Raw genomic sequence first — 24,676 nt, forward strand, 5'->3', positions numbered from 1 at the left:
TTTTGGCAGAATAATCTTCATATATATCCCCATTATAAACATAAAACGTAATAAATATATAAAATAATATCCCATTATACAGATCACATTTTCTTTATCCATTCATCCATTAGTGGGCAATTAGGTTGGTTCTATATCTTGGCTACTATTGCTGTGTACATGGGAGTGCAAATATCCCTCTGATTTCAATTCTTTTGGATATATACCCAGGAGTGGAATTGCTGGATCACATGGCAGTTCTATTTTGAATTTTTTAAGGAATGTGCACACTGTTTTCCATAGTGACTGTACCAACTCACATTCCCACCAACAGCGCACACCGGAGCCCATCCTTTCATGCCAGGACCACTGCATGGGAAACAGTCCCCCTTCCTCCAACTTTGGCCTCTTCCAAAACAGAACTAGATGAGGTGCCCTTCCACAGAACCCCACGCTACCCCAACATAACTTGTAATTTCCTATTAAAACTCTGTCTCCTTCATCAGACCCTAATCTCCAAGTGGGCACAGGAAGTTTTGCTCAGCTCAGGATCCAGGGCCAGTATATTGCTGTCACAGATCAAGTGCCATTTCTTCAATGAATGAATAATAAAAACCAGAATGACTTCAGTGCTAAAAAGAGGTGTTGGCAGAGAGAAAGAATGTATTGAAGAACTAGCAAGGCATTATCACCCCGTTAACCACTCTCCAGGCCAGCTCTGGCGTCAAGCCAGAAGCCGGACCTCACCATGCGCATGCGCAGCTCTCCCCGCTAGGCTCTGCCCCGCCCCACCCTCAATCCTTCCCTTCGGGCTTTCCCAACCCGTCAGCAACCAATTAGGGAGAGGAGGCGGTCCTGGTTGGCGCGGTGCTCCTTGGGTAGTGTCCCTAGTTACTGTTGCTAAGCCTTCGTCTCGCCTGAGGTGGCGGGAGTCAGAAGATTTGGGAGCCGCGGCCTGAGAGAGAGGTCAAGGGTCAGTGCAAGAACCGGGGAGGAGATGGTGAAGCAGACTATCCAAATTTTCGCCAGGGTGAAGCCCACTGTCCGGAAGCAGCAACAAGGGGTACGGGTCGGAGCAGCACGGGCGCCGGCGCGGCGGGGCCTCTCAGACCGGGGGAGGGGCGGCACGCGAGGGGCCTGGGCCGGGGTGAGTGGTTCGGCGCCAGGCGCCGGATGCGGCCCGGAGCTCAGCACACTTGGACACGGAGCCCGGGCAGCCTCGCAGACTCCCGCGCATTGCGGTCAGGGGCGCGGACAGACAGACACCCAGTACACTCCCACCCAACCCAGCCCTGCGGGTCCAGACTAACCTTCACAGAGCCACATGCGTACCCCCGGACACACATGTTCACGCAGCGGCAGACACGTGCACGTGCAGGTACGTCTGCGTGTACGCTCACGTAGACGGCGCCTCAGCTGTTCACCGTTATTGCACCTTTCTGGAAGACAGTCACACAGCTGTGCCCACCCAGGTACACTCAAGCTTCTCTTTCGTCCTCAGGCAAAACGTGCAAGCAAGAGAAACGTGCCTATCCGTGTCTGAGATGATAGGACAATAGTTACAGATAAAGATACACAAAGCATACACGGTGCTCTGCCCGCAATGGGCCCTTAGAATTCGTTGACTAACTGTATTGTTATCAGGAACAGAAGCATGAACGTTGACATACACTCATTACAGATATGGATAGATATTTATGCATCCTGACACAGAATACACATAAACTTTTTATTCAGAAAACATTAACTGAGCATTACTAGGTGTTTCCTCTAGGGTGCTAAACTCGAAAGGGTACAAAGAAGGTTAAGACATGACCCTTACTCTGAGCAGAGATATTGTACTTTGAATGCTTCTCAAACGTTGTTTTCTTTCCCTGGGAAGGACCACAGTCATTCTTACCACTTAGATGCTTTGTCTACATTATCCCTGAGTCTCAAGAGAACTCCGCAAGATTGATGTCATTTTCTTCATTTTATAGATGAGGAAGCTGAGCCTCAGACAGGTTAAATAATTTGGCCAAGCTACCCACCTACTGAGTGGCAGAACCCTGATTTTAATTAAAGATTTTTTTTTTCCCAAAGCTCTTGGCTCTTGGGACAAAACCTTTTTGCCTCACAAAATAAGGATATAGGCAAGGGCAATCTGAGTCCTGTTCACGAGTCTCTGGAATGGGCATATTATAAATAATATTTTATCTCTACCCCATATCTACACAGTGTGTGGGTATATATGTAACATCATAGCAGCTCATAATTTAGCATTTGCCTCATGTAATTTATGTATTTAAAACAAGGAGAATATAGTGTCTTGTCATCGTCATCATCTTCAGTCTTTTCATTCGTGGAATACATTTAGGGAAAGATGCATGAGAAGACTCCAAAGAAAATATTGGCTTTTTTTTTTTTTTTTTGAATTTTAAGGAATAAAGAGTATAGAAAGGAGCCATGGGTATCATCCCATTTTCTCTCCTCCTACATTGATTTTCAAGAAGGGTTGTAAAAGTGCATCAGTTATAAAAATTATATGTAACATTTCCCTACCCCCCCCCAGCCCTCCTCAGATTCTTAGCTAAAAATACTGAACTTGTCTACATTGACTCAGCAGTCAGAAACAGGTGCTTGGATATGGTAACATGAGAAGATGGATAGAAGTGGGACTGGGGGTGGTGGTGGGTTGATGGAGAACGCTGGATTTAATTTGAACTTCCTCTTTCCTTAAAATGCAACGTTTGAATATTTCAGTGTGCCTCCTTTTGCATTTCTTTGGTGCGATTCGGTGGAGTGCCTTGTTTGCTACTCCAGGAAGTATTTTTAGGTATCATAGTGTATTTTAATAATGTCAGATTCTTACCGAGATGCAACATTATGCCGCATAACACAAACATAAGAGAACACAGATGAACGAATTTTGAGTTCATCTGTGCCTGGAGCAGAGAGTATCCCTGCTCTTTCTTAGAAATCCCACTTTTAGCACCCTATCCTTTTGCCCCCCAAAGACTGTGTGGTTGTTTCTCTGACTAGAAACACTCCTTGTAACATTAAACCAAGTGATTCAAAGGTGTTTTTTTTCTCTTCATTTTGTGGCTCCATTACTTCATTAATCGTATTCCCTAAGGCTCTATATATTAAATTATGATAATTTATAGATTAATACATTAAAAGGTACATAAGAAGATGCTCTGTGATCATTTTAACAATGGCAATGCTTTTCATTTGTATACTGCCTTGTATATTTTGAAGTATTTTCATATTCATCCTTGCATTTGATCTGTCTCCTATTAAAAACAAACTATCTCATATTTTTATGACTAACGGTAGAAAGCCAATCTATAAGAGTAAACAAGTTTTTTCATTAGGGACTTTTCTTAATGCCTCAAAGAATGGCTTAATGAGAGGAGTTGAGGGTCACAGTAGCTACTCTAATTATTGATCCTTTTTCTCTTCTGAGTACTGAGTGTTACAGATTTTTTAAAATGTTGTGGCACCTCTCACTCCTTTATGTTTTATGTCTTACACACTCCTTTAACTCACCTGTCTAGCCATTAACCTTTAAAAAAAAAATAATGTAATGCCCTATAGTATGTAATTTTAAAATGTCTCTTGAGAAAACCTAGCCAGAAAGCCTTGGACCTGCTGCCATTACTTTCTACAAATAATTTTATTTTACAGCATGACTTTTCTTACATGAGCTCCTCACATTTTAAATGAGAGGGCTCAATAAAAATCTGCTTAGGAAAATTATTCAGACTTTCTGGAGATTTAGATAGGCTTTTACTTATTTAAAAATATGACTTTTCCCCCATAATCAAGCATCTAAATGGGTCTTAAACAGGAAGTATTGCCTGTTAGAAGGAATTTTATTTCTTGATGAAAGACAAGAAATCTTTTTTAAAAACCTCTAAATCTAATGACTAACATTTTTTATGGTGCATTACAAAATGCTTCCATTTCCATGACATCCTTTGAGCCCCACAGCAATCTTGTAATGGAGGCAATTCTGTTTTCTTCATTTTATGTATAAGGTACCGAGATTCTGAAAGCAGTGGCTGGTCACACAGCTGGTGAATTGAGATCAGCGTTAGACCCAGGTCTTTGGACATTGAATCGTAGACTTTTCTTTATTCCCCATGATCTCTTTATAGGCTTGACTCTTGCTTTTCCTGGCCAATAAATAAAGGAGTAGGTAACCAAGAAAAGAATCAGGGAATATTACAGTTGTAAAGGTGGTTGGTTAAGACCCTTCATTTCCATATCAGCTTAAGGAGGTTAAGTGATTTCTCCCAGGTCATTTTCTAATTAGTGGCTGAGCTGGGAGGAGAATCTTGAAAATGACATCAAAGACATGAATGACATGTCTCCTTTGAAACCACATGTCTTTTATCAGACGCTTGAATATGTCTCGTGGAAACGTTTACTTCTTTGAACATAACTTGAATTAGGGCATTCTTGTGAGCTCTCTGAGAAGGCTCAGACCCAGTCCTTTCATCTCTGTGTCTAGCATTTTGGAAATGCTCAGAAATGCTTATTGGTTGTAGTAAAATGTTAATTTCTGGTACATAATTCCAAAGTAATACTTAGATAATATGTTGTTGTCAGGGCTATTAGCTTCTCAACAATGGAGACAGACACTTGATACTCAAATTTGAATGTTACATCATTCAAAGAGGATTTGAGCTTTGATTGGGCATTGATTTAGGTTTTACCTCTTGTTCAGTTCCGTATATTTGTTTGAGTGTGCACAGAGTTTAAAGAGGAAAATTATCCAAATTGTGCTATGTTATGACTTTTTATCTGAAAAGTGCAGTTTTTTAAACACCATTAGAATGCATGTCATAATAACATGGTCATTGTTCAAGCCATAATTTTACCATTTTATATTCACTTGTCTTCACATTTTCAGATTTATTCCATAGATGAAGATGAAAAATTAACACCTAGCTTGGAGATCATCTTACCTCGTGATTTGGCAGATGGATTTGTGAATAATAAGCGAGAAAGCTACAGATTTAAGTAAGCCTTTCTCTTTTCATCTTCATTTCTGTTTTACTATTGAACTAATTCTTGTACTGCGTTAATAGACACTGTGAAATCATTGGTACCATTTCTTGGGGAGAATGTAGTACAGTTCTCTATTTTTTAAAAAATTTATTTAATTTATTTTATTTTTGGCTGTGTTGGGTCTTTGTTGCTGTACGTGGGCTTTTCTCTGGTTGCAGTGAGCCGGGGCTACTCTTCGTTGTGGTGCGCGGGCTTCTCATTGCAGTGGCATCTCTTGTTGTGGAGCACGGGCTCCAGGCACATGGGCTTCAGTAGTTGTGACACGTGGGCTCAGTAGTTGTGGCTTGCAGGCTCTAGAGTGCAGACTCAGTAGTTGTGGCATGCGGGCCTAGTTGCTCGACAGCGTGTGGGATCTTCCTGGACCAGGGCCCGAACCCGTGTCCCCTGCATTGGCAGGCAGATTCTTAACCACTGTGCCACCAGGGAAGCCCACAGTTCTCTATTTTATCTAGTAGATAGAATTCAAGTTGTCTTTTCATTGCTGTGCCCAAAGTTAAAAAGGGGATATATTTCTGTATCCAACAGGATAGCCCAAGATCTCAGCCTTTCTTTACTATATCTGTTTATCAAGTGTTATCTTTTTCCTTTTTGGCCCACTGTAGTTTAGCTCTTATAAGAAGTTCAGTGCATGACTAAACTTTATTAAAGATGTGTGCTGTATAGGTGAGCCTTCTTAATAACATAAATGGTATACTGACCTCAAGTGTACATATGTACGCTCTGTATCTGTACTGTCCAGTGTATCAGCCACTAGCCACATGTAGCTCTTAAGCACTTGAAATGTAGCTGGTCTGAATTGAGATGCACTGTAAGTATGAGATATATCAAGGATTTTTGAAGACTTAGTATGAAATAAAAAGAATATAAAATAGCTCAAGATTTTTTTTCATATTGATTACATGTTAAAATGATAAAATGTTGGATATATTGTGTTAAAATATATTATTAAAAATAATTTTACCTGTTTCATTTCACTTAAATGAAGCTACTAGAAAATTTTGAATTACACATATATGCATATTTATGTGTTACGTTTTATTTCTCTAGCACAGTTCAGAACTGTATGGTTCAGGTGGAAAGTAGCAAATAGCTACCCCTGGATTGTCATCAGTGCCCTTTGTCTGAATACTATTCTAGTAGCCAGGCCTTAAATTTGGGGATTATGGCTGTTTCATACTGCCTTTATTTTCCAGTTTCAGATGACATCATTTCCTTTAATCCCCACTTTTGATTTCTGGAGAAGTTTGAGCCCGAGTTAAACCCATATTTAGTCTCTGGCCTAAATTTAGGTAGGAGATTCCTGGGTCCTGCTGAAGGAATCCTAATTGCTCTCTTGCATTCCTCTCTATGTTGTTTTTCATAGGCCTTATTTTGAGACTATTCCTGCCCTTGCCCTTTGGATAAAACCATCTCAGATATTTTTTTGTGTTTCTCTCTCTCTTTCTCTCTCTCTCTACTTCTTATTTCTCCTCCCCCCTCATTATTATTGTAATTATTGTTATTATTACTTTGTCTTATAAAGATTCTCTTTGGTCTTCACAACTCCCCCCTTTGTCTATCATGTATATATCTCTCCCAGCGCCTCCACCCCTTCTTTTCTTGTGTCTCCTTTTACAGTAAGTACAAGCAGGATGGCTAGCACAAGGTTACATGGTGAGATGGTCCTAACCTGGTCTTTTTGGCTCCTCTTTGCCTTTCATTCTATCCTTTAAGGAATAGCCTTCTAATATATGACTTACTTTTCTGAAGGGGCATTCTCCCACTGGTGTAAGCATGCTACATACCTTAGTAGCTATGACTTAATGACAGATACCCTAGGCCTGTCTCCACAGTTTGCTAAAACATTTTATTCAGCATGATTCTGTTTGAATGCTAAGAAACAGTTGGCCATGTTTCTATCCATCGGCCCTGTCCAAAGTACTCTGTGTGTTATGTAGATACAAACAGAGTGCAATTTAAACACGTGCTTATTGAAAAAGTGCTATCTGCTTATTTTTAAATCTCTTAATCATTCTTTCTAAATCTCTGAATTAAAAACATTGGTTTTAGTATTTTAAATAAAGAAATTAGTAAAATACATATGTTGAGAGATAAATATTTAAGCATTTTAAAGGCTGTTTTCTCCCAAGAAAATTCATGCAATCAATAAATCTTTATTAACCATCCACTGCATGCTGTTTAAATGGCTAGGAATACAGCAGGGAATGCCACCAAGCTTCTGCTCTTAGGTGCTTACATTTTAGTGGGAGGAGATGGACGGGCAAGGTGTATGTATCAGAAAGTGTTGAGTGCTGTGGAGAAAAATGAGGCAAGGAAAGGTAACAAGGAGTGCTGGGATGAGGGGCAGCAAAGTGGAGGGGTGGCTGCAATATTTCACGGGGTCTTCAGGAAAGGTGTACGTTTTAACAAAAACTTGAAGGTGGTAAGGAAACGAGACATTCAGATACCTGGGGGATGGGAATTCCAGGCTGAAGATATAGCAAGAGCGAAGTTCCTGGGATGGGAGAGTACCTGGCACGTTTGAAGAAGAGTGAGAGATCTGTGTGGCTGGAGGAGAGTAAGCAAGGGGGCTGGAGGGGAAGAAGAAGGTTAAAGGGGCAGCAGAGTGGACAGATCATATGGAACTTTTCCCAAAGTGCTGAGAGAAGGTAATGGGGGGTTGTGAGCAGAAGAATGGAATAATCTCACTTATGTTTGAGCAGGATCATTCTTGCTAGCATGTGGAAATAGACTGTGAGGGGGCAAGGGAGACCAGGCAAGAAATTGTGGCAGCTTGGGCCAGAGTAGTAGCAAGTGGAAATGTTGAGAAATAGTTGGATTCTGGATGTATTTCGAAGGTCAGAGCTGACAGAGTTTGCTGATGGGTCATATATAGAGTGTAATGGAGAGAGAGGAGTCAAGGATATACTCTAAGGGTTTTGGACTGAACTTTTAAAAGGATGGAGGTGTCATTTACCAGGATGAGGAAGACCGGGAGGAACAGGTTTGGGGTGAGAAGAGATAAGCAATGACCACATTTGAAATGGTCTTTAGAAAAAGCCTACACAACCTCCTAATAAATGAAAGGACCTGCTAGGAATCAGGAAACCTACATTATGTCTCAAGGCACATTATAGATTAGCTCCACGGCCATGAGTAAGTTGCTTTATCTCTCTGGGCCTCAATTTCTTCCTCTGTAAAGGATTAGATTGAACTTATTAAACTCTTTGATTCTATTTTGCTCTTCAGTGGTTTTCAGAAGATAGCGGATCATAATGACTTTCCAGATTACTATACAACTGCATTATATAAAGTAAAATGTTTGGGGGTGATGATATTTTATGTTTAATGCACAATGTGTGATTTATTGAAACTCCTGCCACCTCTTTGGTTACATGGTGGTAGATGTCATTCCTCTTAAGGAAGTGGAGTTGGGAATGGCTAATTCATTCGCTCAGTCATCACCAACCTGGTAAAAGAAGCAAAACAGCCTTAGCATCATCACCTAAAAGCACCGCTGGGTCTGTGCTCAGACATCACAGTGGGTAGTGCTCTGGAGAGCACATGAGCAGCCGTGTCATCTCAACATTCCTATCTGAAGCCCTCATACACCTATAGGGTCTTGAGGAGTGTTCTGGGCACACTCAGTAAATATTGCTGAAATATAATCTGGCCCGCTAAATGAGTACCCAGAGTGCCTTACAATCTCTCTTTGTATATAGTTTCATTATTTGCTTCTTCAAAAGGGTGGTTGGTATGCTATAGGAATCTTTTGAAATTAATGTTGATTAAAGACAATGAATTTCATTCCATTTTACATCCAACCCAGCTCCAGACATCCTTCTGAACTCCTGAGTAGTGAAAACAAACCTACATTTCATGTAGTCTCTACTTTACTTGAACATGTGCCCAACTCACTTGTGTGGGCAGATACACACACCAAAGGTTCCTAAGCACTTTGAAAGCTGCTTAGGATTTGGGTGTTTCAAAGGTTTTGCTTTAATGTACCCCCTCTCCCAATTTTTATTCTGAAAACTTTTAAATATGCAGAAGAGGTGGAGGAATGATGCAATCAAATCTCCTTTACCCTTTGTGGGAAATTCATCAATTGTTAACGTTTTGCCCCCTGTGCTTATGCATGCACACTCTCTCTCTCTCTCTCTCTCTCTCTCTCTCTCTCTCTCTCTTTCTCCCCCTTCTCCTTGCCTTCTCTCCCTTTTTTACTTTCCTTCCTGTTTGTATTGCTCCCTGTCTGTTTCTTCATGATGTTTGAATGGGGGCTATATTTGCTGGTTGTGAGTTAACATATTGTATAAGGATAGGTTGTGAGTCTCCCCCCAGGTTTTCAGCTGTGCTTGTGATCCTGTACTAAGCTAAATCAGGGTGCCATTGCAAGAAGGGTGCAATGGATACCATCCCCCCTCCCCATGGCTCGAGCCTTGACAGTCGGATCAAGATTTCCTTTATAGGACAGGTCTATCTTAATTTACTGTTTGACTTTTGACTCATGATCAACAAAATGAAACAAACTGTCCTAAGAATTAAGTAGCTGATACTAGGTGCAGTACCTAATTAATGGAAAATAAACTTCAGTTTAAAACTTTAAAACTAAGTTCAAAAATTATACATTTCACAGCTGCATTCTTTTCTTACAGGTCAGACATCAGAAGTTCTTTGGCTGTTTACATCCTGTTCTTGGGTTTCCATTTCATGCACTTATCTAGATTTGAATTTGATGCCAATTGCAGACACTGTCCCTCTTGAGAGCTAAAAAACACACAGTTTATTATTTGGTTCAAAGCTGCTGCGGTTTTTCAGAGGGATTTATTGTGCAGATCTTGTCAAAGCAATACTGTTTACCCACCATTTGTATACAGGGGTACAAGAGTACAGTGTGTTTGGGGCTACAGGGCAAACATTGTGTTAGGTTAGTTAAGCCCAGTGATGTAAATATGAGGTAATTTACAAAGCTTTCAGGAGAAAAAAAAGTATGTATTAATCCAATAGTGTTTGAAGGCTCAAGCTTTTAAATAATTACTGTTTTCACATTTGCAGATTTCAAAGGATTTTTGATCAGAATGAAAAGCAAGAGACCATTTTTGAAAACATTGCCAAACCAGTTGCTGAGAGGTAGGATTTCCTATATTTTGTTCAGTGGGTTAGTGGTTTTTCATCTTGCCTTCAATTCTCAGATAACTGTGGTAATGTGCTTCAGTATATCAATTATGTACTCAGGCTGTAGGGCATGTGATGAGGGCAGTACTAATACCTTCTATTGTTACACCTTGTTTGTTTTAGATTTAGATTCTGAGCCTCAAAACAAACCAGTGAGATAGACAGAATAGCTATTATTACTCCCATTTTGAAAGATATGTAAATCTCTGAGGATTAGAGAGATTAAGTAGCACTGCTCAGGGTTAGTGGCTAGTGGTAGCAGAGTCCTAGATGGTTGTCTAACTGTTAAGTCCAGTGCTGTTTTCTGAGTACAATGTTTCAAACATATGGTTAGACAGATGAAGGACTGTGACACCTGGGAGGCCTAATTCTGGTTGACCCAACTCTACCTCTGTGTAATAACTCTATTTCAAAGCTTGACTCTTAGCTTAGGTCCCTTTTGTTTCTGTATACCCAGGTAGTTCCAGGCTGCTGACTACTGGAACCAAACTCACATGAGAATAAATGATTCCGAACAAACTGGAGTGCCATTTTATTAATATATGTTGGCAAAGTCTCCTTGAGACTAGACTCTCAAGCCCTTAGATAAGCACACTCTCTTTCTGTAGGGAGTCTGTATGGGAAACTACTAGTAATAAGATTGCTTTCTGATCCTGAAATCATTTGGGTGATTTTATGACCTAATTAACCCCAGATATATCTATCTTTACTATTCAAATGAAAAATATGTCTGCTAAGTAAACCCATTTTTCAAGTCCACGGATCAGTACACCCTCAACCACGACATTGCTGAAAATATATCGACACACATTGTCTCCCAGACTCCTAGCTCATGAATCCTACTCAAAGCACGCCCTTCTCTCTTTTTTCCCAGCTTTATTGAGATATATTTGACACATGACATTGTGTAAGTTTAAGGTATATGTGTTGATTTGACACATTTATAAGTTGCAAAGTGATTCTCACCATAGTATTAGCTACCACCTGCATCTTGTCACGTAGTTCCCATTTCTTTTTTGTGGTGAGAACATTTAAGATTTGCTCTCTTAGCAGCTTTTAACATTTATAAATACTATTAGCTACAGTCACCATGCTGTCCATTAGATCCCTAAACTTGTTAAGCCCTTCTCTTTTCATACTGTCTTCCGTCACAGTGGGTAGAATTTAATTGAGTAGGCTTAAGCTATTTTAGTTGTAGTCACAATCCAACAGCATCTCTTTAGACTAAATTCAGGTCTCCTTGACTGGATGTCACACATTTCTAAAATTCTCTTCTTTTTAGTAATGTTTTGGGTTATGTCATTTTTCAGGTAGCCCATCCCATGTGTTTTATTTTGAGCCTTTCTAAAATCATTCCGGGAGGGGACCTTAGTTTGTGTTTCATGGATGTCTGTTTCCCCCCCCCATTACTGACTGCCTCTCCCCTCTTGAGCCCACTTCCCCCTTGAGCCCTTGCTGTGCCCTCTGACAGGAATTCTCTTCCTTCAGAAATCTGCTTAGTTGCTTCCTCAGCTCTTTTGAAGTCTTTGTTCATGTATCCCCTTCTCAGGAAGGCCTTCCTTTATTAGTACCCGATTGAAACTGCATTCCCTGTCACGCTTCCCTATTTTATTTTATTTGTTTGAGCACTTATCACCGTCTGATGTACTATATAGTTTACTTACTAGTTGCTTTGTTTGTCTGTCTTCTACTAGAACAAAAGCTCCATTGAAGGCTGGAGATTTATTTGTTTTGTTCACTGACTTGACAAAGATGCCCAGCCCGATGATGACAGGATTTGAAAAATGACAGGCAAGAGCATTTTTATCCAGGCTGCTCAAGTTGGTCCTAGTGAATCATATCTTTCATCAGTAGGAAGCATTCCTCATTGTCCTTTTTAATACTTTTATTCTTGTGTCCCATTTTTCCTGAAACTATTTTTGCTATTTTTTTCATGTTAGCCTTTATCTGCTTTATCTTTCTCGATCTCTTAACTCAACTTCCCTGTGTCATTTTGTCTTTAAATATAGGTCTGGTAAATAAAATATATTTGGCTTTTGCTTTTGTAGCTAAACTCAGAGTCCCTGATATTTAATTGGTAACTTTAACCTGTTAATATTTATTATTATTACTTTAATAGTGTTTGGAGCTATCCTCTCAGGGTTTTTTTCTATTTATCATACTCTCTATTTTTTTCCCTTTCATGCTGTTTGTTGGTTTGACTGTGCTCTTTGTTGCTTTTGCCACTTTCCATTTTCTCTCTCAAGGTGTACACACCTCTGTGTGGTTTAAATTCAGATATTAAAACTTATTTGTGTTTTTTCTCAACATCTGAACTTCCTCCATCTGCCTGCCTGTCTGTCTCTCTTCTCCGCAGGCAGGGACCTTAGCACACTTTTACTTTGCCTTTCCTACTTTCCCAGCACTTTTGGTATTGAGATCTACTGATAATTTTATTCAGGATTGTCGAAAATCATTTTCATTATCAGCATTTGCTTAAACTTATCTCTAAGTTATTTTTCTTTGCTTTTCACTGTTTCTTATACTTATGTCTGTTCCTTGGATTCCCTTTTAGTTTTGCTGGTAATCATCTTCTAATAAGTTTTTAGAGAGAGTTCAAGACTGGGGAGCTTTCTGAAGCTTTTCATTCCCCTTCACAGTTAAATGACAGTTTGACTGGGTATAGAATTCTAGGTTAAAAATTCCTTTCTCTCATAGCTATGAAGATATTGCTTCATTGTCTCTTTGTATGCAGTGTTGCTGAATAGATGTCAGTGTCAATCTGGCTCTTATTTCTTCTTAGGAAATACCCTTCTTTCCTGGATGTTTTTAGGATTTTTTTCTTTTTCTTTTTATGAAATTTTATATCAGTGAGTCTATTGATTGTCTAGGTATGGCTATTTTTTCATATAATCATTTATTCTTGTCTCTCATTCAGCCACTTCAATCTGAAAACCCTTATATTCAAGCTCAGGGGTCATCACATTGCTAATTTCTTTGATGATTCAAAAATTAATTTTCTTCCCTCTAACTTATTTATTCTTTCTTTCTGGAACTTCTGGATCCAGAACTACCAGTTATATCCTTCCAGGATGGTGATTTGCTTTTCAGCCATGTATATTCTCTATCACCTACCTCTTAAATTTTTAGTTTTTACAATTTTAGTTTTCATTTGTAGGAAATAAAAAAATTCTATTCTTGTTTATTCATGTGATCTCCTCCCTTTTCCTTCTGAAGAAAATTATCTTTCTTGGAAACACTGGCTTTTCTTTCTATGTACTTTCTATGTGAATGTTCTTCTACTGTTGAGTTTGGTGCGTTGCTTTCCCAGTACAGACTTTCCTCGGATGTTTGGTGATTCTCAGTGGTGGGCTCACCTGTGTCATTTGAGAGTGCCGTTGTCTGTTTGAGAATGCTGTTTCTGTTCTCTGTGGCTCCCCTAGTGTCTGTGGTGAAGGAATGGTGTGCCCTGAGCTTGTCTGCTGGGTGTGAGAACACTCTTTCCTCCTGGGTGTTGCTCACCACCAAGGGCTCTGCTCAGCGTCACTAATCCAGGCTCCTACTCTGCAGGAAAGTGTTCTTCAATAGTGGATGGACAGGGCTTCCCTGGTGGCGCAGTGGTTGAGAGTCCGCCTGCCGATGCGGGGGATGTGGGTTCGTGCCCCGGTCTGGGAGGATCCCACATGCCGCGGAGCGGCTGGGCCCATGAGCTATGGCCACTGAGCCTGCGCGTCTGGAGCCTGTGCTCTGCAACGGGAGAGGCCACAACAGTGAGAGGCGTACTGCAAAAAAAAAAAAAAAAAATAGTGGATGGACAGATGGAGGCAGACTCACGTCTCTCTCTGATTCATCTGCAGAGGAGAGGGTTATCAAGGAAATTAACACTAAACTAAGAGCCTGGGGGAATCTCTGTTTTCATTGCCTTTAAATGTGTCATATATAGTATGTTCACACTTTAGGAAAACTTGAATTGTGGGACTTTGAATGGTAAAATACAAGGTATCAATAAAGTCATTTATACACAATATTTGAAGTAATATTTATCCCATAAATTGAAAAATATAGTTTTAAGAATTATATAATTTGGCAGGCCTGGTGAATGGAAGCTGTGCCACTTTCGATGTTAAACGGAAGTGCCTGCTGTTCTGGTGAAGGTTAGTCTCCAGGAACACATGCTCAGTGTAAATCCAGTTCATCTTACACTGCCCCTTTAAGGCTGCTCTACTGGGTTAACCTATTGTAGCTTAATTCTGGTTACTGTGTACAATTAAAGCTAAATAAAAGTAATCATATTTCTTTCCAAAATTCTGTAGTTCAGGAATCTTACTAATTTAGATGCATCTTTTCCTACTTAACTCAAATCAGTGATATGACTCCATGGCTGCAGAACTGCAGGACTGGTGGTGAGAATTTATAAAGCTCTAACTTTGTATCATGGGAAATTAAAAGAATCTCTGTGGTTATTTGTTCTGTAGCACATCTCCACTAGGAAGTACATTCCGCCTCTTCTGAACTTTGAAGGTAAAAACCGCCTTCTAGCATATTCATTTTGCTCACTGGTTTTGGAATAAGTTTTTGGAAAGGTGAAATTTAGCAGGTGCACAGATGCGTTTAGTGTATGGCGCTGCACCACATGAAAGAGGTTGTAGCTTTGCTTGATATTTCACCTGGTGTTATGCTTTTCAAGCTGGAGTGCATTGATCTTGGGAGTATGTGGTGCTCTATCAGGGGATACCTGAAGCCACAAGCTGAACGCAGCACATCATTCTGGAGTATGAATTTTACTTAAAGATTTAGGCAGAAAACTTTGAAATCTAGACTTTTCGGGGGTTTTATCACATGCACTTGTAAATCTGCAGAACCCCAGTTTTCCAGCCAATCTTATGCTTTACCTAAAAGCTTGGGGTGTAGGAAATTCATTTTAGGTACAGTGAGTGCTTTTGGAAGAATTTGGAAATTTGGTGTTAGAGAAGAACATGGTTTGACCAAAATGAATAGGGCGCACACTGCCAGGAGGACTGGTTGCGCCCAAGATACAGGTCCCCATAGCTGGCGCCACTGGGCAGCTAAAGCCTCTGCACTGCAGCAAGGCCTGCCAGGATGGTTTCTGAAAACCTATTGTGAACCATTGCTTTTTAACCTTTGATTTCACGAATGATGAACAATATCAAGGGCAGCCTTTCAATTTATGAGAAGAAGAGGGTGAAGGGGAAAAGAAAGCTCCCAGGGCTACCACCTCAGACTTGGAGAAGAATGTTGGAGATTACCTGTCCACCTGTGCTCTGGCTGGGGGGGAGGCCAGGGCTTGGTAGAGGAATTTCCTCATGGGAGGGGCAGTCCCACACTCCAGTGGGGCCAGGGCCAAGCCCAGCAGGGCTCTCACCTGTGCCCTGGGAAACAGGCTTTGCTGATGATGCTGTGGGTCACACAGCTTGCCCAGTCCTGCTGCACAGGCAGAAAATAGATCCTGCACCTTCAAGACAAAAGGACCAGAAAGGGAGAGAAGGAGCGCCACAGAAGAGTATTTAAAATAAATCTTATTAGCCAGTTATTCACCTCTGTGTACTCATGCTTCTACCTCATCTGGCTCAAAAAATTTGGCAACAAGTAGAATAATCTAATTCCGGCCTCAGCCCTGTGATGAACTCACTATGTGACTCTGGGTCAGGCCTCTCACTTCGGAACCAGTTCTACCATCTGAGAAAGGGTGATGCTAATAATATTACATTTACCAGGTTGTTTTGAGGATGAAAAGAAACAATGAATATGAATGTACTTTGTGAACGTCAATGCCCTGTTCAGTCTAAGGGTTGAAAAGCTAGAAATCTTTATTCTTTTTGCCACTTTAAAACTATGGCCAGTCACTTCTGTCTCCAGACAAAGATGAAGTCGACATACTTCTCTCTAATCCTCTTACTAAGTACAGCTAAAAGCTCTGGGCGTTATATAGAAAAGAATATAAGAAGACCCTGAAAGGTGGAGATAAGAAGGTAGACTGGCCAGGGGACTTCAGGACCTAAAGGAATGACACAGCCATGAGTTCCCTGTGTTTTTTTTGTTTTGTTTTGTTGCTTCATGTATCCCAGACTGGATGCTGGAGAAACTGGCAACCCAGAAACACCAGTAGACTTAGACAAAAGTGCCAAAAAACTTCTGCTCTCTATAGCCAAGGCACCAGGAAAGGGGGCAACCCAGTGAGACAGAAACTTTTAGATACTGGCTGCCCTGCTCCATCCAAATACCATGGAAAAACTCATGGCCCCACCCTCACCCAGACAGCAAAGGCCGGGCTGTAACAAGGCACCCCATTCTGCTGCTGCCAGGGTGGTATCTGAGGAGTGGGAGGACTTTCCTCCCCACTTGGAGGTAACAGCTTCCATTCTCCCCTCCCTCAGGTTGTCAGTGGAAGTCTCTTGAGGATCCTGGAGTTCACCACCATCCAGCAGTATCAAGGCCTCCCCACCCTGCTGTGAGGTTACTGAGCATCACAAGGTGCCCCTCCCTTTCTTGTCCAGGGAGGTGTCGGTTGAGGCCTAGAAGGGAGCCTGAAATCTCACCTCTGTCCACAGGAATGAGGCCCCTCCACAGGTGTCAAGAGAGGCAGAGTGGTGAACCGGGACCCTTACCCCCACCTGGCAGTAGCATGATGTCAGAAGAGACCTGCTAAAATAGAAGTTTTAAGTATGACCTAGAATCTCAGTAACTAATGCCTAAACTATCCAGGATACAATGAAAAATTATGCATTAAATAAGAAATGTCGAGAAATAGGAAAATACCAACTTCCATAAGGAGAAACCATCAACAGATGCTAAAACATAGATAACACAGATCTTAGAATGATCTGACAAGGATTTTAAAGCAACCACCATAAAAATGCTTCAGCGAGCGATCATGAACATGTTTGAAACAAATGAAAAGATATAAAGTCTTGGCAAAAAAAATAGAAGATATAAAGAAGAATCAAATTGGAATTTCAGACTGAAAGTACAATAACTGAAATTAAGAACTGCAGAATGGAGAGGTCAGATGAAAGAATTAATAAATTTTAAAATATAACAATAGAAATTACCCAGTATGGATAACAGAAAGAAAATAGACTGAAAAAAAACAAACAAACAATGAACAGACCCTCAGGGACCTGTGAGAACTACAGCAAAGGATCTAACATTCATGTTGTCAAAGTCCCAAAAGACAGGAGAAAAAGAGTATAGTTGAAAAATATTTAAGGAAATAATGACTGAAAATTCCCCCAATTTGGCAAAAGGCATAAACCTAGAACTTTATGAAGCTGAGAAAGTTCCAAACAGGATAAACTCAAAGAAATCCACTTTAAAACAAATATTAGTTAAACTTCAGAAAACTAAAGACAAAGAAAAAAAATCTGAACACAATGAGAAAGAAATGATACCTTACCTACAGGGAAAAAATAATTTGAATTATAGTGTATTTTTCATCAGAAAGTGTGGAGTCTAGCAGGAAGTAGCAGAATATTCTCAAGTGCTGAAGGAAAAGAACTGTCAGCCCAGAATACTATCCCCAGTGTAATTATCCTTCAGGAATAAAGGGGAAATAAAGACATTTTCAGACAAAGGAAAACTAAGAGAATTAGTTGCCAGCATATCTATCCTAAAAGAAGGGATAAAAGAAGTTCTTAAAAGAAGGAAAATGAAAAAAGAATGAATCTTGGAACATTAGAACAAAAGAAGGAACAAGAGAAAGAACAAAAATATACACTAATAAAATAAACTTTTCTTCTCTTGAGTTTGAAAAATCGTGTTTGATGAAGCAAAAAACAAAGCATTGTCTGATGACAGTTACAAACGGGGAGGGTAAAGGGATTTAAAGGGAAGTAAGGTTTCTGTACTTCATTCAAACTGGTACAGTGTCAACATCAGTAGATCTCTGTGGTGATGGAATAGTTCTGTATCTTGATTGCAGTGACGGTTACTTGAATCTACACATGTGATAAAATGGCATAGAACTCTACACATGTATTGCACCAATGTCAATTTCCTGGTCTTGATAATATACTATAGTTATGCAAGATATAACCATTGGGGAAAACTGGGTGAAGGTACACCAAACCACACTGTAATCTTTTTGCAACTCCCTGTAAATTTATAATTATTTCAAAATAAAACGTTAGTATCACCAGGTATGAAAATTTTAGTGTCCTTTGTTTTATGATGCCCTTCTCTTCAGTAAATTCAGTAATCTGAATGATTAGACTAGAACTTCTCCCCCATGGGTCTCAATAAAGCTAATTTCATTAGACATTCACCCAAACATGCCTGCCAGTAAACATTTATTTTTCTCAAAGTTGGCTTTCAAGCAGAAAACACTGGTCAACCACCAAATTGTACAAAAACCCCTTGGCTCCCACAGATCTGTTCAACTTCAGGCCACAAGTTCACTTACCGGATGTGTTGTTTATAAACATGTACCTGTACTTGGCCCCACTTCCTGCTACACTGAATTTCCTTATAAATCACATTTATGGCTTTTGTGATTTTACTAATATTCTTAATGTTTTAACACTTTTTAAATTATACTTTCAACTGAAAACATGGCTTTGTGTTTAAAAACAGGAACACATATCAGCTTAAAACCCTGGAATTATATAAGAGCATGACCTTGAGGTACTCCAAGATCTTAATGAGGAAGGGGGTAACAATGCCACTCCACCCACAGCTAATGACCTTGGAGAGAGCAGCGGCAGCCCAGCAAACAAGCAGATTGTACTAAGGATGCACTTTTAAAATATGGATTTTATTATTGTACATAAACAAATGAGTCTCAATCTGGATGTCTCTTAAGAATGACCAGTCAAGGAATTGCATGATACCATCATTTTTGCAATGATAACTACATGTAAAGCTATTTGTAATTCATTTGATAAAATACCTCTGAAAAAATGGCCTGAGAGTTTTATGAAGCCATTTGATTGGGACTATGAGTTCTCTGACAGAGCAGGTACATGTGATGAAACTTGCTGGGCCAGTGCTAAAATAAAAGGCATTGCTTGAATTAAAGACAGTAAAAAAAAAGACTGACAAGTGGATCAGAGATGCCCTCACACAGCGATGTGACTCCTTAGCTAGAAGGTACTTGTCTTAGGCTGCCAACCTACTCCTTCAAGCAGATCCTGAGGCCAGGATTTGAGTGGAAGTAGTTTACTTGCAAGGTGAGCCCAGGAATCACCAGTCAGGTCCTGGTGAAGTGAGGTGGGGAAGGAAAGGAAGCCACTGCAGGTACATTAAAGAGCAGGTTACCGCTGTAGGCAACGGGGACTCAGTCCCACTGGTGTTCTCTGGGGGACTGCGAGGAACAGGCCTCAGCATTGTCCCACCCGAGGGGTGAGGAAGCGCATTTGTATATAACCTCTACATTATGTGAAATTGTGTTCTTAAAACATCGTGATACCAGAATGGAGAAGTTATCTGCATATTGAGTGTGACGAGAGCTCTCCTTGTTTCTTCCCAATATTCTGACATTCACACACTCAGTATCATTTTTCCCATTAATCCTTGAGGACAGTAGAAAATTTCCCTCATTCATAATAATTTAAAACATTATATTGCTATTCGTCAAACACATGAAGTGTGTTCCCAGCTCAAGACCTTTGCACTTGCTATTATTCCCTCTGCTTAGAACCCTCTTCTCCCAGGTTTGCTCCTGGCTTGTCCCTTCCTGTCCTCCAGGTCTCTGCTCAGATGTCTTCTCTGTCCTTAAATGTGCTCTATTTTTCTTTATAGCCTGTATCACCAACTAACATACTATAGGCAGTATTTACTTGTTAAATTTGTTTATTGCCTGTCTCCGCCCACTCAAGTATAAACTTCCTGAAGGCCCGGGGTCTATCTTTGTTCACTGTTGTATACGCCGCTCCTAAAACAGTGTCAAATACATACTGCCTACTCTATGAATATTTGTTGAGTGATAGAACTAGCACGTAAAGGGTTATCTATTGGGAGCTGTAGCCTTCCCTTTCTTGCTGAATGCATAGTGATGGACTTTATTTCTTGTAAAAGGAGTTTCACTTTTGGTTCCTTCCGGAGATATTATTTGGACAGAGGCCTTTTCAGTGAATTGAAAATGAAACTACAGGTAGCTGCCTTTTTGTCTGGTCTGATGGTTCTCAAAGTGTGATCCCTGGGCCAACAGCATCAATGTCACCTAGGAACTTATTAGAAATGCAAATTCTTGGGCCTCACCCCGACCTGCTAAATCAGAGCAATCTGTGTTTTAACAACAGATTGTTAAACCACCCTCTAAGTAATTCTGATGCACTAAACTGGAACTAAAGTTTGGGATTCTCTGATCTTGGTACAAAGCTTAATACAGGTTGAGAGGGGTCAGGGGTAGGAACAGAGCGGGTACTCGTGGTATTCCTCTTTAATGATATCTTTCCCAGAGATCTGAGGTGTACTCTACACAACTTTCCAATTCCAAAATTGGTATTTGTTTTTTTATAATTTACACCCCACTTATTTATAAAATAAATCAAAGCACTTTATGCTAGTGCTAGGGCAGGCTTCATGGGTGTAGTATGTAGTAACACAGGGCCCCATGTTCAGAAGGGGACCCATCTTGGTTTAATACTCTGTTGTTAACATTTTTAGGAAGACTAAAAAGTAGCAGAGACATCAGAAACTATTTAGACTGTTACGTAATTAAGTAATTTTAGGAACTTTATAATTCTCTTTGAAGAAGTAATTGTGGGAGACTGTATAACACATTGATTAAGACTGTGGGCTTTGGAGCCATACAAGCTTGGTTCAGCTCCCAATTTTAATACTTAATAGCTGTGTGGCTTGGGCAAGTTACTTAATCTCTCTGTGTCTCAGTTTTTAGTCTGTAAATGGGGAAAGTGATACCGTAATAGCTACTTCATTTGCTACTTCATTTGCCATGATCAAATGGACTATCCATGAAAAACATATGCCTCAGTACACAGTATGTGCTCAATAACTCTTAGCTATCATCCATTTTTGGCTCCTCACCAACATTTCCATAGACAAAGAGTTTTCATTCCAATTCAGGATTTTACTGAGTTATGAATGTTTTTCTTTATGGATTTTTTCCCCTTGACTGTCTTTAGCTTTGGTTTCTCCTGAGGCACAAGTTTGCAATTTTACCATAGATCTTTATTTCAGGATTTGAGGATACGTTTACAGATGATCCAAAGATACTTCTAGTTATTACTGTTCACCTTCATATCCTCCCAAAGAATGATATGCAAAGAAAGCAAACAGAATGCAAAGCCGTCTGGAAAATCCTTCCTGCACAAATGTGTAGTGATTGATTACAACTGGCAAGATTTTTACTATAGTTATTTGCATTTATAATCGACTGTGGCAAAAAGCACAACCATAGTTAAAACATGTTGTTTAAATTGTTGGAGAAACTATAGCAGTAAATTTAGCTAGTGCTTTATCACTTGCAGATCTAAATATCTTCCTCATTTGAAAGTTGCTTTCCTTGGAGCAGAGCTCTTTTAGCAGAATTTCCATCATTCTCAGTGAATTTGGCCTTTCCTATTCTTGGCCATGTGGTTTTGGTCAGATTTTTAGTGTACTTCTTGCTAAATAACATGAACAAATTTACATATTGATATTTGATAACAGTGAATACATTTCATTTTATATAGAGCTTTGCCAATCTTATAGCACTTTCACATGTATTATCTCACTTAATTTTTACCATAACCCTATGGGTAGCTAGGTATTATTCCCATTTTAGATGAGAAAACCAGGGCTCTGAACATTTAATTGACTTCTGCAGGGTCACACAGTAATTAGTCTGTGGAGCTGAAACTGGAATAGAACTTCCTTTCATATAGTCCTTTGATCCTGAAATTGCTGTATCACACAGTTGCGTTTATGTATTTCCTTCCATTTCACAAAAGTTGCCCTGACTAAATTCGCCAGTGATGTTCCTGTTGCTGAATCAGTGGACATCTTTCAGTCTCCATCCTGTTTGACCTTTCAGCTCGGGCACAGCAGGCAGCACCCATGCAATAGCGTTTGGCCAGCTGCACACCTGGGAGCAGTCCAGGGCACTGCAGGACCCTGAGGGGGCAGGCATGCTGGGGCTTGGACCTAGATAAGTGAGAGTGACCACCATAGCATCAGCAGAAGTGACCACTCAAGATGATAGGGGCTTCCCAAGGGAGCAGCACGAGGACAGGCATGCAAGGCTGGCTGTCCCTTGTGTACCCAGAGCTGGTCCTAGCAGCATCTGATATTTAAGTCTCCAGCCTTAGCACTGGGACAGGAACTGCTGGTGCTCAGGCTGCAAACTTTATCAGTAAGTTATTACAAAATAAAAGCGGATATATGGACATGGCAATAAAGCATATCAGAGAGTTGATAGAATTCTTCAGAGAGGTTAGAGTTTTCAGTTTTGAAAACTGCTGCAACATTGTAAAGAAAATATCTGCAGGCTTAGAAATTAAATTTAAAGATCATCACATTCAACAGAAAAGGACACTATTTTCATATGAAGCTTGAGATGAACCAATTAATGCAGAAGACAATTTTTAAATTAAAGTTTTCCTTGTAATCATATAGATATGGTGATAGAATATATAAACATGTGTTTTGAATTATGTACAAATTATAAAGCCACTCGGTTTCTTGTTCAACTTCCACAAGTTACAGGAGATGTCAGAGGAAACATTAAAATGCAGTGTATGTATTTGCATTTAAAATTAAATTCAGGGCTTCCCTGGTGGCAGTGGTTAAGAATCTGCCTGCCAATACAGGGCATATGGGTTCGAGCCCTGGTCCGGGAAGATCCCACATACCACGGAGCAACTAAGCCCCTGCGCCACAACTACTGAGCCTGCACTCTACAGCCCGTAAGCCACAACTACTGAGCCCGTGTGCCACAACTACTGAAGCCCGCACATCTACAGCCCCATGCTCTACAACAAGAGAAGCCACTGCAATGAGACACCCACGCAACACAACAAAGAGTAGCCCCCACTTGCCGCAACTAGAGAAAGTCTGCGCACAGCAACGAAGACCCAACGCAGCCAAAAACAAACTAACAAACAAATAAATAAATAAAATAAATCTATAAAACAATTAAATTCAAACTAACATGAAACTGATTTGTATGAAGAGTTAAATCTTTTTAGCGAAATTGTTTTATAAGATTCATCAGCTTAGATATACTAAATTTTATATTTTGAAATAATTTATAGGAAATTTATCTCAGTGTTGTCACAGCTTGTGAAATACTCTTAACAACTCCAGTAACAGTTACGTCAGCAGAAAGATCTTTCTCAAAATTAAAAATTATTTGTACATAATGGTCTATATGGGAAAAGAATCTAAAAAGGAGTAGATATATGTATATGTATAACTGATTCACTTTGCTGTACACCTGAAACTAACACAACATTGTAAATCAACTATACTCCAATAAAAATTTTTTAAAAATTATTTGTATATTACCTCCCCATAACTTACTTATTTTATAACTGGAAGTTTGTACCTTTTGACCACCTCTGCTTACCATGGTGACTATAGTTAATAGTACTGTATTGTATATTTCAAAGTTGCTTAGAGAGTACATCCTAAAAGTTATCATCACAAGAAGGAAAACTTTTGAAAGAAAAATTATTTGTGATCTTGCATTTGCTAAGAGCTTTCAGTTATATCAACTGAAAATGAAATTGCTCAAAATACAAATTTTGATGACCTAGTAAATGCATACATAGAAAAACAAGTCAGGAAAATTGTATGATCAATCAAGATATATTAATAAAGTATTACTATTTTTGTGTTATATAAAATTATAACACCAACATATTATTTTTTTACAATTTGGAAGTTTATCATTACTCATGTAATACTATTATTCATCTAATTATAAGTAATCACTGTAATTACTAAAATATTTTTAAGGGAGAAGGCTTTATATTTTAATATCTTTGACAGCACTTTTTCCTTTTTGAACAAGGGGCCCTGCATTTTCATTATGTCTTTGGCCTCACAAATATTGTAACTAGCCCTACCAGAAAGGCCCTCCTGCTTCCCCCTTGTAAACAGAGGGTCCCTTACCTTATAGCTTTTTATTTTCTTCTCATATTCTCCCCTTTGCTCTCTAGGCTTCAGGTTTCAACAGTCCACAAATCTTCAGCCCTAGGGCATTTGCCCTGGCTGTTTTCTCTGCCTGGAATGCTCTTCCCTCAGATACCCACGTAGCTCACACTGTCACCTCTTTAAAGTCTTTGCTCAAATGTCACTTTCTTAATGAGGCATGCCCTGACCACCCTAGCTAGTGAAAACTACAGCCCACCCGTCTCCCCAGCTACCGCTGACCACCTTACATTAGTCTACATTTTCCTTTTTTTTTTCCATAGCACTTATCACCATTTGACATGTATAGTTTACCTATGTACTGTGTCTGTTGTACATTATCTGTCTCCTCTGCTAGAATGTCAACTTCATAAGGACAGGAATCTTTTTCTGTTCTGTTCACTGATGATTCCCA

At 39.8% G+C, this 24,676-nt stretch overlaps 1 protein-coding gene across 1 annotated transcript in view; it reads left to right on the top strand.

Moving 5' to 3' along the window:
• Positions 1 to 778: 778 nt before the first annotated feature.
• Positions 779 to 24,676, top strand: part of KIF6 (kinesin family member 6) — a gene marked incomplete at its 3' end in the record, with an annotated part of 379,495 nt that continues 355,597 nt past the window's right edge. Inside the window, exons 1-3 of the mRNA XM_079934314.1 lie at positions 779 to 1,042; positions 4,880 to 4,989; positions 10,072 to 10,146. Of these exons, the coding sequence (XP_079790440.1) occupies positions 977 to 1,042; positions 4,880 to 4,989; positions 10,072 to 10,146 (251 nt within the window). The 5' untranslated portion in view covers positions 779 to 976. The remainder of the gene's footprint in view (positions 1,043 to 4,879; positions 4,990 to 10,071; positions 10,147 to 24,676) is intronic.

The sequence above is a fragment of the Stenella coeruleoalba genome (assembly GCF_951394435.1).
Source record: "Stenella coeruleoalba genome assembly, chromosome: 10".
In the NCBI taxonomy this organism is placed as follows: domain Eukaryota; kingdom Metazoa; phylum Chordata; class Mammalia; order Artiodactyla; family Delphinidae; genus Stenella; species Stenella coeruleoalba.